Source organism: Cheilinus undulatus, linkage group 19 (assembly GCF_018320785.1).
Source record: "Cheilinus undulatus linkage group 19, ASM1832078v1, whole genome shotgun sequence".
Classification (NCBI taxonomy): Eukaryota; Metazoa; Chordata; class Actinopteri; order Labriformes; family Labridae; genus Cheilinus; species Cheilinus undulatus.
The window spans coordinates 20,080,392-20,095,036 of NC_054883.1; the positions used below are offsets into that span (position 1 = coordinate 20,080,392).

The 14,645-nt window shown below is 37.4% G+C and overlaps 1 protein-coding gene across 1 annotated transcript; it reads right to left on the bottom strand.

Moving 5' to 3' along the window:
- Positions 1 to 822: 822 nt before the first annotated feature.
- Positions 823 to 7,951, bottom strand: bloc1s5 (biogenesis of lysosomal organelles complex-1, subunit 5, muted). Its single transcript, XM_041814702.1, has 5 exons — positions 7,680 to 7,951; positions 6,443 to 6,525; positions 5,403 to 5,532; positions 3,948 to 4,006; positions 823 to 3,552 (listed from the first exon to the last, which is right to left on the bottom strand). The coding sequence occupies exons 1-5, from the start codon at positions 7,696 to 7,698 to the stop codon at positions 3,379 to 3,381; spliced, it is 465 nt and encodes a 154-aa protein (XP_041670636.1). The 5' UTR covers positions 7,699 to 7,951; the 3' UTR covers positions 823 to 3,378.
- Between the last annotated feature and the right edge of the window lie 6,694 nt (positions 7,952 to 14,645).

Sequence of the window (14,645 nt, forward strand, 5' to 3'; positions counted from 1 at the left end):
TGACATCATGAGGGAAAAATCTGAGAATGGCTTGTTTCAGCACACATTTTGAGAAAGGTGGAGAAAGAGAGAGGGGAAGGGAATGGATTTTTCTGAATCTTGCGGGAATCGTGGACACATATTTTTGCTTGAAAAGCCTGAAAAAGTGTATTTCACATAATTAATGTAATAATAACAAATTTTGAAAATTTGAGTTTTTTTCTTAAAAAATGCACTTTTTCCATAGAATTCCAAGTGTTTTTTTTTTTTGTATTCTGACTATTTTCTTAAAATTCCAACTTTTTATCCTCAGAATTTTGACTTAAAGACTGTTTCCTTGAAATTCTGATTCATTCCTCATGATTATAACTTTTTTAAATATTCAGACTTTTTTCTCAGAATTCTAAAGTTTTCCTCAAAAGATTGAAAACAAATTAATTCCAATTTTTTAAAAATCTCTGAATTTCACAGAATTCTCTGTTCCTTGGAATTCTGACTTTGTAAAATAAACTGACATATTTTTTGAAAGTTCTTACTTTTTTCACAAAACTCTGCCTTTTTAAAAGAACTGTAACTTTTCAAATCCTTTTTTCCTTAGAATTCTAACTTTATCCTCAGAATTGTCTTAAAAAAATTCTGACTTTCTTTTTTCCAAAATCTTACTTTTTCCTTAAAATTCTGACTTTTCCTCAAAATTCAGACTTTCCAAAAATTTGTTTTTCCCCCTCTGAATTTTTTTGTCCAGAAATTTGACTTTTCTTTAAAAAAAAAAAAAAAAAATGCATCATGCATCATTTTCTCAGTGACCCTTATCCTCTTGTAGGTCAATACACCTTAGGGAGCAGTTTTTTATTCAAAACAGGAAGTAACCAACAGAGGTGGGTGTGGCTAAGCAGCATGTCCCTACTTGTCATCTTTTGTTATTGTTTTGATTGAGAGCCTCTCAGAGGAAAAGTTACATACTATGCATTTAAACAGGAATAAAAAAGTTTGGGGTAATGACTCATTAAAGTCAGACTAAAGGTGGTAAAACTAAAAACAGCTGCTGCTGATCCTTCAAATTTGGCCAGAGTGAAGGTATTTTATTATCAAAGTGACTTCATAGACAGTTGGTTTACATGAGTTTTTGTCAGAGGTCAAATGTTCCAAACACACGAGAGCTGGAGACGGGAGGATTTGCTCTGGAAACACTTCTGTTACAGCTTGTTTCTACAACACTTGACCTGTGCTTTAAACACACCTGCTCACAAAGACTTTTCCAACATTTAATGATCCAGGTTCCTTTCAACTTCAGGCAAATTTATCATCTGCTCCCTCCAGGCAGTCGTCCATTAAAAATCTTGAAATGTTGAAAACTTCACAGCTACGGAACAATCAAACGCTTGCTTGTTTAAAAAAATGACACGTTCCAGACCTTTTAAGTGCTATGAAATTTCACGTGCTAAAAGACAGAGGATTGTGAGTTTGATGACCTGGAAAACTGTGGGACTGTTAATCGCACTTTAAGATTTGTGATTTAGAAAATGTTCAGTTTGAAGCAGCAGTTATGCTAACCAGAAAATATATCAGTTAGTGGGTTTACATGGACTAGAATATCTCTGCTATAAGCTTTATCCTGGTTTGGATCATATTCAGGATGTGGCATTTATCCCTGAAAACATGAGAACTACGAGTATCCTGGTATCTGATTACTGCATTGTATATGTGCAGGCGCCGACGCTGTTTATAGTTCTACAACACAAACCTTTGCAGTTTTAGAAACTCAGAAATAACACCACTTTGGCTTATTAAGAGCTTACACCTACTAATTTAGAGCCTGTATTATTCATGGGGTATATCCACCTCTTTTTCAACACAGGAGAATAGAGCAGTGTCCATACCTGATAGGAAACCAGACAAACTCAATTTGTCAAAGGGATATTTCAAGTTGTGTTGTATAAGCTACATGACAAGAATAGTGCCATTTGCCTCCACTGACTGCAGTGTTTCCCCTTCAAACAGGACACTCTTGAAGAAGCTAGGCTATTCAGTGTAGCAGATGGGTACAGTTGCTCCACGAAATTTAGTGACTTTTAAGGGAAAAATGGTAAAAAAAAACAAAAACAAAAACAATGTTGGCTCAATTGGACAGAATATCTTAACATTTTTAAGTGTTTTATTTCTCACCCAGAAAGCCTCTGTGTTGGCACTACTTTGCAATGCAAGCTTCAGCTACCGGCTACATGCTGTTCTGACCCCAGGAGAAAGTTTGTACATTTTGAAGTTAAATAAATCAATCTTTAGAGGCTTTATCTATGAAAACGTGTACTGATCAGGGTTGGAATTCAATTTCATCCTCTTCTTCCACTATGGCTGGTTGATTAAAGTTTCTACAAGCCACAAACATTTTTACCAGCCACTCTATTAGAACAAGCAGCATTATTTAATGGGGTATAAGACTCAAGGCTTATATTATTCAAGTTATAGGCTGTATTTAATAAGAGGGAGCTGTTGCACAAATAATCTGAACTGTTGCTCAATTCAAACCTGTTTAGACCCGCTAGAAATTAATATTTTCTGCATGATTTCCGCAGTCTCAATGCTACAATCCATGGCTTTATTTAACATCTAACCTGACATGTTTCAAAGCTTTGTTCCTGGTAGCTTGAATGTCTGAAGCTCAGTCACACAGTGCAGAGCGTTCATCCACGCCACACTCTGTGCACGCAGCACGGCTCACGTACACGTACAGGTTCACTGCTGAGCAGGTCAACGAGATGTCAGCTTCATGAAAATGTAACGTTTATGGGGCAAATTAGTCTATGACAGTAAAAATAAGACAGTAGTGGAGCATCATGGTCTAGGTAACTGAACCTATTGGTCACTGTAGATAAAATCAGTGAGGGAAAGTTAATGATAAAACCTGGAGAAGTTTTCTGACCTTTTCCGGGTCAGACTTGAGTCTCTCCTTCATGTGAAGCTCTCTCTCTCTATGTCTCATGGATCATTTGCTGCTCAGCAAAACCTGTGCACGTATGAGCGCACCTGCGCTACTTTTACAAGCATCGGCAGCGTAATATAACCTGATATGGTTAGTTTTACCTTCACACCTGAGAGCTGCATAATTATGGGGTTAAATTTTTTAAACAGCAATCAAATAGTTATATAATACAAAAGTATAAGCAAAGAAAGTCTATTAAGAAAGTCTAAAACTTTGAGGGTTGGCCAAATAGACAAACTGGTGGGCCCAGGTCCATGAGCCAGGTTTGCATACCCAAACACAAAACAGCATCATAAAACCCTAACCAAACCAGGATACTGAAGTCTATGAAACTTACTCAAGCCAGTGTCTTGATTAAACACCCATGCCCATAATAAAAACGGTCTTTCTTTTTTACTCATGCTCTCACTAAGAACTGATTAAACAGATGGAAACTTGGTTAATTCATTCTTCATTTCATTATACTGGGTGCTGAGTTGTCCCACAGCCTTCACATGCTCCTCATCCACCTCCTCTTTTAGTCTCTGCTGCTCCTTCAGAAACTCGGCCCACTCTTCTTTCAAACGCTCCATGTTCACCTGCATCTGGGTGCTCTGGAGGACAAGAAGGAAATAGAAAACATAAATATGGTTTAAGCAATTTCTCACATCTATCTTCATTTGAGTCTTAGTCTTGATTAGTCATGATAAAGCTTTTAATAACAGCAACAGTGTCCAGGTGGATGTGTTTTGTCTTGAAATCTCAAGCAGCTTTGGATCGGTTGTGCATGGAAATCCCAGTAGATCTACAGTTTGTGAAACACCCAGAGCAACAGCCATGGCACGTTCAATAAATCCGCTTTTTTTTCCCAGGACATCATCTTGACCATGTCTACATGCCCAAATAAATTGGTTGCTACCATTTGACTGGCTAATGAGATATTTGCCTGAATGAGAAGTTAATGTAGTCATTTGATGGGTGAGCAAATACACTGCCTGAGTGGTTTTACCTGCTGTGCCTCTAGCTCCCTCTGCTGGACTCTCTCTGCCATGTGATTAGCAGCCTCCACTGTGGATAAAAGCAAAAAAAAATCTTGACATGCACGTTCAAAATTGATTCTAACAAATTCAAAGTATATCAGAAAATCTAAGATTGCATTTTTGTTGTCAGAGAAGATTTGTTTTCTGTCATCTTACTATCATATAAATAGGAGACGTAGTGCAACTGTATGAATTAAAGCAAGAGTAGAGATGTCTTTTTGTTGGTTTACATGAACTATAGCTGAATCTGCATTAACTCTATGAACTATAAATAGAAAGGTGAAAATTTTTTGATGCTCTGAATATAAAAATATTTGGAGAAGAATACAAATGAATATTAAAATAACAACTCTTCCACCAAGTAGATTTATAAGGAAAAAAAGTGAAGGGGGTCTGAATACTCCCTGAATGCACTGTAGATACATATGGCGTTTAACTGTAGATTTAACTGTATCTCTCTTTTCCCTATTTGCTTCATCATTTTTGTTTTGTATCCTGCTTACATAAAAACAGGAGAAAAATAAAGTATTTAAAAGTCATAATTTTCACCAACCTCATATTGTCAACCTCACTGGCTGTTGGATTCAGGGCCCTGATAACTGTTTAACAGTATGATTTTGTATTTGTAACTCTTAAATCTCGAAAGACCCCATCTTTCCCATCTACTGCCATTCATTTTGATGGACTTCTACCAGAAAGGGGCAGAGCCAGCACCATTTCCGTCGTTAAGAGATGGTCTTTCTCATCCTAGCTCCTTAGATTCATTTCTGTAACCTCCTTTTTTATTTGGCAGCTTTTCCTCAAACAAAAGCTTGTCGTCTCTTTGTGATATGCAAGAAAGAAAACATCTGGATTACACATTTGGTTACCAAGTAGAGCTCAATCCCATTTCATTTTTTCCACTACCACTTAGTCCCACACCTACATTTTGTCTACTCGTATCTAAGGGTACAGTGCCTTGGTTCTAGTTAGAATGAAGGATAGGGTGGAGTGCAAGGGCTACACGGCCATTCAAATGGAGATTTTCTAGAGGCACGCTACAAACTGAGTGTTATGGGAAATTTCAGTGAACCTTGTGAAAATTACAACAACATTCTAAGATCATAACACTGTGATGTTCAAAGCATGATGGCCCTTTTGATCTGATCATTTTGAAAAACGTGTTTGTAGTAGAAATGTCAGGAACTGTAAAGGCTGTCCCATTTCGTAGGGAAAGTTTATACACTACCCTGTTTTAACCCTGTTTCGATGGGCAACGGGGCACAAAAATGAGGGGAAAAACTTAGAAATGGGACCTAGCCTCAGGGTATGATGGTTGTGATGATGCAAGCAAGGTGAGGTACTAAACTGGACTGAACCAAACTGGACCACTTGAGAGAAATGCAACAAAAGCCTTCAGTGTGACTCTGAGGAGGAGTACTTACATCGCTTCCTGATGTCAGACAGCTGCTGGGTGATGCCCTCTAGATTTGTCGACACCATTTGTTCATTCGTTTCTGACACCATTTTATTGAGGTTCTCTAGAAGTCTGCTCTCCCTGTGCCCACGTTTTTCCTAAAACAAACAAACAAAAAAAACAAACAAGAAAAATGTCAGCGCAGTCATACACTCACACCACCCTGTCTAAAGAAAGCATATGCTAAATCAAGCAGTGGGTCTTAACTAGAGTTGTTATACCAGATTTTTAAACTATGATACCATCTTCCTTGAAATTAAAGGATAGTGATACTCAATCTGATAACATGGCAACAACAATACAAGTCTTGGGCAGCAAATATTTGGTAATTTCTTGTTTTTAACTGCCAAAATATTGATAGACTCCTGTAGACTTAAAAAAAAATACTGTATCGTCCATAAATGTGTGCAGTTTGAGATAGAACTTTGCCTTTTTGTGCCTTTTTTTAAATTAAGACTGAAGAGCAAGTTGGGAATGACATGCAGGAAAGAAACCACAGTCTGGATTTGAACCCAGGCTGCCTGCTGCAGGGATAACATCCCCTGTTCATGAAGAGCATAGACATCACCTTTATGGTACCGGTGCCCTACACAAGACAGCTTTCCCTCAAAATATAACCCAAGATCTATTTATTTAATTCTTATTTTTTATTTCTATTTTACCACTACTGCTATTGATCTATGAGGTTGTATGGTTTAAAAATATGGTATTGAAAAGAACTGAAGTATTGGAATTTTTAAAATTTTTATTTCAACATGTTGCTCCAATAAAGTTCAAAGAAAGTCAAAATATTTCTTACTGTAGTTCTGAGTCAAACACTTGTTCATATTACTTCATCATCACTACTATAAGAAATTCTAAAGTTTAAAAATAGTTTCAAAATATGTTCTACTTTCACAGTTTACAATTTCTTTTTTGTTTTAACACCGAACTGAAAGTGTGTCTCTATTTCATGGAAATTTCTGCAGTTCTCCTGTCATAGAGCATCATAATTTTCATGTCATGTACCTCAAATTCTCTCACAAAGTAGCGGATTTCTGCATTGATGACAGGTCTGTGGTCCAACAGTCTTGACTGAATATCACCCACGTCTGCAAAAAGACAGGAAAGAACATGTAAAACACTGTTGTGTTGAAGTCAGGTGCCATGCTTTGAAACAGAGGATCCCAACCTAGTCGGGTATTCTGGGCAGCTAATCGAGGTTCAGTTTCAATGACAATATCGGCAAACACCAGGGTAGGAAATTGGCGCCTGCCAGCAGCCAAAATTTGGGCATTTTGGAGCAGTGTCAAGTGAATTTTCTCAACCTACCAGCCACTGGGTTAATAAAGTGATTTGCAACAGTAAACATGAACTGAATCCTGGCATTCTGTTTATGACTAATGACTTTATGAGCAGAGCCAAGCAGATCTACACACTCACTAACCAAAGAGCCTTAAGTTTAGTTAACACACTGCAAGAAACTTGGGAGTCCTGTGAAGAAAATGGTACAAATATTCTCTTTGATCTTAACCTGTACATGCCTAAGTAGTTCTGAAAACATCCTGCTGTCTTTAAACATGGGACACGTGGAAATAGTGAGTATTATATGTTACAACAAAATAACACTCACACTTTTCAGAATGAATTTTATGATTTTGGTAACTCACTTAACATAGTAACTTTATTTGTAAAAGGGTTTACAAAGTGATTTGACATGTGCAGAAGCAACAGCACACTTAAATCTGCATTTGAGGACCTGACTGCAGTGGGAACTCTAACCAGCCTCAAAATAACTTCCTTTTTTGTTCATGAACAAAAACAAAACAAAACAAACAAACAAAAAAAGCATGAAAGAATAGTAAAAACATTTCAATTTGTTAGAAGCCTATAATTTGAATACTCTTAGCCTTACTATGACCCTATCCCTCATTACCTTGTGCTGCTCATTAAAAATGGCTGTCAAAAAAAGAGGGGGGGCTGATAGATTTTCCAACTTTCCAACACTGCACTGCACTACTGGCCTACATGGTGTAAAATATACTTTAAAAACTTAAAGTTTCCATCTAATTTCTACCTCATATGGCTACTAGTTTCTTAAATAAGAATACTGTTAAAAATGAAACAAATATACAGATCTAAAAATGACTTCAGTGTGATTTTGAATAATTGAAATTTCCCGTCATTAAAAGTTGAACGGTGAAGGTGAATACGATACATGCATACTTTGAAAATGATCAGAAGCCCATTTAATGGATTTACTCACCTTGCACAATCTTGTCCATGTTTTAAACCCCGCAGACTAGTTCTATGTCAGTATTTGTCTCCAAATTGTTGCTGCTGTGCAGATGCAGCTAGCCTTGCTAGCTAGAAACCTGTAACTAACCGTTCAGTGGTCCGATATGTTTAGCTAACAGGTAGCTTCTGCTGAGCTATTTGAGGTACGGAGCCATTGACGAAGCATATACTGATAGTATATAGAAAAAGGATGTGGAAAAGTATGCTGCTCTTCTGCTAATAACTATCAGGTGGATGGAAGTCAGCTGACTGTGTAAATATTTACTACTAGTTCCGGGTAAGAGGCCGTGGACTGAACCAAACGGTTGGAAGAGAGGGGGGCACGCTCATCTCAGGAAGACTTCTTCTCACGATGTGAGTCTTTTTTTAAATTTATTTTCTGGATCATGTCAAAAAAGTTATGTCAGCTTAAAGGTAGACTTCAATTACAAGATGTTTACTGGGTGGTTTAACGGCCTGCTCGTCTGCTCGTATGTTGGTTAAATGGTGCAGGCGACAATAATGCAGAGTGACGCTTTGAGTAAATGGCAGCAGAGGTCAGTGTTACTCTACGGTGAGACTAAGTGAGAAAACCTGAGGCTGAAACACTTTGTTGTTAATAAGTTACCATGTATTTACATTACCAACAATAAAACAGTTTTCTCTCCTTAAAAACACAATATCTTGAACAGCTTTTAAAAGAGGAACAGAGCAAATCTTCAGTGTCCAGATGTGCAGGCCTGATTGAGACCTATCCATACAGACTCAGTGCTGGTATTGCAGCCAAAGATGCATCTATTAAATACTGACTAGAAGGAGGTAAATACTTGTGCAATCACTCATTTTACTTTACATAAATTACACTGACCATGACTGACTTATAAAACCATAAAATGGTAGAACATCCAAGGGGTGAATACTTTTTAAGTCACATGTTACATCTCTCAAACCTGAGGTGACCCCAAAGGTAGAGGCCCTGGGTTTCAGCCTGAGCATGGCCAAACATTTAAGCACCAATGCATAGTTGTAAAACAGCCTATAATGGCTCTTACAGACAAAACCACCCCTCCAGTTGCTGGGATAACACAGGGAAAGTATCAGCAAAGAGAAAATGACTAAATGACTATTAAATTAATCACAAACACAATTCTGCAACCATCAACATGTCACAGTTTGAAACTGAGACAGAATATGACACTGGGATACAAGCCATTATAGTGACTGTTTTGTCTTCAGAGTGTGTTCCCCACTAGCAACACTAGGTGGCACCAAATCCTGCTCATTAGTTTCATATTAAGTCTTACAAAATGCCACTGTGTGACTGAATTATCTTGGATTAGCGAATGCTTTTAATACACTTTATGAAATGCAAATATATTGGCATAAATGTATTAATAAACACAACACTTGTGGCAAGAGCAAAGTACATGCATATTTTGAGCTGTGGTGAGAAGAGGCATTGTTTGAGGCAAACATTGCATATTAGTTGTCAAAAGTTTGTTTGTGAGGCCTAAATTCATTAGAACTGTCATAGTCAGTTATGAGAAAATCATTACGGCACCACTTAAGTCCCCTACTGTCCACACTGTTTAGTTAAATACTTATTACATGCACCATTAGTTTTGATTCAGGCCTATTAAAGAGATTAAATGATTGATCAAGTCCTGAGGGAGGAAAACAAGCTCAGCCTTGTCACAAGATGCAAACAGAGGATCTGTTAGAACAAAACATGTCAGATCCAGCAAAGGCGGCCATGACAGGAACGTGCATCCTGTTGTTTTGTTTATTCATGACTCTGCAGGCTGAAATTAAAAACATTAAGATCAACCTTGAGACTGGTGGAGAGGCTAGAAAACGCAGCATTTATTAACATGTTAAAGCAAAGCAGAACAACACAGAAAAATGATGGGACATTCATGGGTTCTTTTATTTTGGGACAGGCTGGTAATTTATCAGTTCTGGTTGAATTCTTATCCATTTTTCTGGGGTTTATCTTTGGCCTCTCTCTTGAAAGGCTTGACTCTTGCTGGAGCCTCAAAGGTCTCTTCAGTGCTCCAGCACACATTCAGACAGCTCTGTTCATGAGCTGGTTGCATGAGATGTATCCACATGGAGAACTGGGAGATGATAATTCAAAGTGCACACATAAATGGGCCAAAAAAACTTTATTTCATTGGCAGCTTTAACATCAAGCAAAGGCAGGCCATTACTTTGGGCCTCAAATGGGCAATATATAGACCTTTGTAGATATATAGTTTAAAGATTATCTTAATAATTGGCTAATTGGCTGATGATTAGGTTGTCAACATCCTATCTTCACCATAATTCCAGTTAATCATCAAAGTACTCAATGAGAATAAAGATTATTGTTTGCCTGGTGATGTAAAGCTCTATTTGGCAGTTGCCAACACTTTTATTTATCAACTATTATTGATTTAATCAGTTTGTTGCTGCAGCCTCAATATCAAAATATTTGACTAGGACCCAGCAGCAGAGCATGAACCAAGGGTGGAGGTTAAAGGAGTTTATTTACAGTGCATTTAAAAAATATTCAGATATACAAAAAAGAAACTCTTTAATGTCGAAGTGAAAACAGATTCCTACAAAGTAATGTCAATTAAATAAAAACATGTAATGTAAAATGAGTGACTGCATAAATATTCACCTTCTTCAATTAGTGCTTAGTAGAGTCATCTTTGGCTGCAATCACAGCTTGCACATCTGCACCCTGCAAATTTACTCCTTTCTTCTTTGCAAAACTGCTCAAGCTCTGTCAGGTTGAACAGGGATCAGACATGAACAGCCCTTTTCAAGTCCAGCAACAAATTCTGTATTGGATTAAGGTCTGGGCTTTGACTCTGCCACCCCAGAACATTTCCTTTGTTGCCTTTAATCCTTGACAAGCCTCCCTAGGCCGGCTGCTGAGAAGCATCCCCACAGCATGATGCTGCTACCACTGTGCTTCACAGTAGATGGTGTATTTGTGGTGGTGTGCAGTGTATTGCATCTTGTCTGATGGTCACAAAGCTCCATTTTGGTCTCATCAGACCAAAGAACTTTCTCCCACTCGATTACAGTCTCCCACATGCCTCGCACAAACTGTAGTCCAGATTTAATCTGAGTTTTCTTCAACAGTGGTTTTCATTTTGCCACTCTCCTATAAAGCTCTGACTGGTGAGGAACCCAGCTAAAAAGTTGTATGCAGAGTCTCTCAGCTGCTGGAGCTTGTAACTCCTTCAGAGTAGTCATAGGTGTCTTGGTGGCCTCTCAAACTTGACTCCTTGCAGAGACACTCAATTTGTGAGGACGGTCTGATCTAGGCAGATTTACACATTCTCTATCCCTTTAATTTTTTGATAAACTCTGGGGGATGTTCAGTGCCTTGGGCATTTTTCTGTATCCATCCCCTCACTTATACCTTTCAATACTTTTCTCTGAGTTGCTTTGGTGTTTTTTGTCTTCATGGTGTAATGGTAGCTAGGAATACTGATTAACTAGTGACTGGACCCCTCTGTGTACAGGTGTCTGCTCTATAACTGAGCTAAACTGGAGACCTATGAACACATTTGTCCCCTCCTCTCTTGTTGTAAATGTGCATTTGTGTTGTGCATAATCATGGGTTGTGTTTTGGGGTCTGATTATTGTCTGATTTAAAGGCTGTCATTAAAATATGTTGATGAAATGATTTTAACAACACATTTAAAATGACAGTAGAATATTCACTCCAATATATGAATTATGTTTTAATTATTTTTTTCTAATTTGTGATGACGACATTTAAAAGTGAAATTACTGAGTAACGTGATAGTAAATGTGATTGAAATGAAGTAAATATAAAAAAATAAACTCTTTAATATATGTGCCTTCATGGCCTACCAGGAATTTAGGAAATCCTTCTAGAAAGGGCTCTTTGAATAAGGCCAATGGGGATCCTTAAGAAAAATTCTGCACATTTTCCTTTGAGTTGAAAATAAAACATCATACAGACAAAGCATTAAAAAGCTCCACTACATTCAAACTTCTTCAAAGTTCAGATTTCCACAGCATTAAATAATTTTGGAGGGTCGAGCCAACATCAGCATAATGAGGACATATTTGTCCTTTTTCATCATTATCTGCAAGCGTCCTGACGTTTAGCTGCAGTTTTCATGCCAGAGCTTATGTTGCATGCGAGCACATCATGTGTTTTTCTGTGATTCCCTCCCACAGGTCCATTAAGTGAATTCTGCTTTTTATTTGACACCCCTGCACTGAATATAAAGCCGTTCTGGGACACTCTGCAAAACAATGACTGAAAAGGAAAAATGTGTTCCAAGTTAAAACAGAGAATTGGAACTTATTCATGCTAAATATGCCATTGTCTGATTTTATTTGTATTTTTAAAGGCTTTTAACTTTATCTGATTGTTCTAATTTTCCTTAAAACCTTTAACTTAACCATAGAATGACACCTTTGACATAAACAGTATGTTATAAAGTCATAGTGGAAAGGGGAGGAGGTTCTTTTTCCATAAAGTGCTCCTTTTTACAGCCTCTCACCTCATTATTTCAAATCAATTTTGTGCTTGAAATGCCGAGCAGCTGCGCTGTAAAATAAGCTCTTAACATGCTTATTACTGAAGGGAAAGTCACAAAAGTGGTGCTTTTTACAAGATACAGGCCTCTGTGGTTTATATTTTTGTAATTTGGATGTCACTTTGTCAGATTGGAATAACTGGCTTGTGATATTTAAAAGGGGGGGCATTATTTATTTTAAAAATGACTAAACTTCTGGTACTTTGGGGGTTCAAACCCTCTAAACACTGTGGATACAGGCTTGAAAATAGTCAGAAATAACAAGAAGAATGTAGGTAATAGAATAAAGGCTCTGCAGATCAGCTTGGATTTACACCTTTTTCCCTTGTCCAGTGGTTTGACGACATGAACAAAAATTAAACTACAGGAGAAGTGCACATCACGCATGCTCAATCTGCCATGTGAAGGTAAAAGTCTAATAAAAAAGCTAAACAAGGAGCACTGTTTATGTTTAAAACCAAAATACCTTTGTTTCACGTGGCAAAATCTATTTAGAAATAGCCAATGTATAGCACAATTATATTTTTTACATGTGAAATAAAGACGTTTGAATGCACAGGTGCAGCAGTGTGGCTTGGATTGCGTTTCCGAAGGACAGTTGTGGTGCTCATTTTTAACAAACTGTTTTAGTTTGTGATGTCAGTAGTCAAATGATTCTCTCTTAGTTCATGCCAGGTCAGGTTGACATGGTCAAACCGACCTGCTAGAACTACTGATTGGGAAAAAACTAAACTGCAAAAGCAACCAATGAAAGCAATCAGTGTGCTGCAGAAATGTGACTGTCAGAATGGCTCTAATATTTGCTCATAAAATTATCAAATGAAAGACCAAGGCTGCCCGTAAGGGGGGAAAATAGGAGAGTTTTCTGGGGCTTAGTCACATGGATGAACTGTGGAGGTCAGCATAAACTTACCCATGTAAAGACAGCTGTGACAACCTTTTTATGTCATGCAGTAAAGCAAGCCATGCCACGCTGTGGCTTTTCTGTATTTTTATTTCACATGGAAAAATATATGTTCATTATCTGACGAGGACGTGAGAAGGGCAAGAGAGACCAGAAATGTAACTTTTACACAGCAATGCTATAAGAGGATGAATGGAGGTCCTGAACAACTAAAGGTAAGGCAGAAGAAAGCAAAGAAAGAAAACTGTGTTGGCTAAAGCCCCCCAGGCCCATTATGCCCTCCTGTGATGATGGGGGGGCGTGGCACCGCAAGGCTAAGCAACACCAGCTGATGACTTGTGCACTGGAGAAGAGGAGCTGTTTGCGATGTTACCTCAGACATCAGGGTCCCCCAGAAAAACTCACACATAGGACCCTTGGGACCTGAATGTGTCTTTTCAGAAAAAAGGCTATCAAAATCATATCAGTTAATATTTTCCACCTTTAAAGCTTAAATATTTTAATCAGAACTGTAACATTTCTATTCATTTTTGGGGTATTTCTTACATTTTCATGTCATTTTTGTTAGAATAATACCTCCTATTTTAACAAACCCCCCCACAAAATACTAATTATGAATTGCAGAGTGGAATGCTTGGGGTGAAGTTAGTAAAACCTTGTATATGTCAATAAATTATGACAACACTGATTTTGTTGTTATTATATTTTGAGCAGTACAGGTTTATATCAAAAACTCACACTTAGAACCCTTTGGACCCAAATGGCTCCCTGCAGAAAAAGTGCTTAAAAAGGAAATATATTTTTTTCCACTTTCAAAGTTTTAATATTTTAATTAGCTTCAGCCCTGATCAGAACTATACAGTTTTTCATATTTTTAAAAAAATGTTTTCTACATTTGCTGGTGGACGTATCAAAGTGTAACATTTCTGTTGCCGTGAGAAGGAGGCAACTTTGGACACAAACACTCACACATACACACAAAATAAATCCTCAAGCACATTCACTTTACACCTTTACCACACTACCAACTCATCCAGACTATTTTTATTGGGATTATATATTTTATTTTTATGCAATAATACAACAGAATACAACAGAGCGGCTCCATTCAGACATCTATTTTAGCTCTGTTGTTCACTAGTGGTTAAATAAATAATTCCATGAACCCAGAGGCTCAGATTAAAAAGATAGCTAAGTTTTTCTTAGATACTAGCAGGTGGACCCCAAAAAGTTTGGGAACCACTGTTCTAATGCTTTCAATATTTTGTTTTTAATTCTGCTAAATGTTAATTATTTACTTGGCTATGATAGTTTACCTTAGAAACATAATGGAGCCCTTGCCATAGGCCTGATCAAATTCAAGTTAAAATTTGATAAAAAAGAAATAAGAATGTTTTTTATGTTTTTATACTGAAGGGCAAATTTTAAAATGCCCATTTTGAGACTCTAAGTGGACATCCGGCAACTGTTCTGTTCA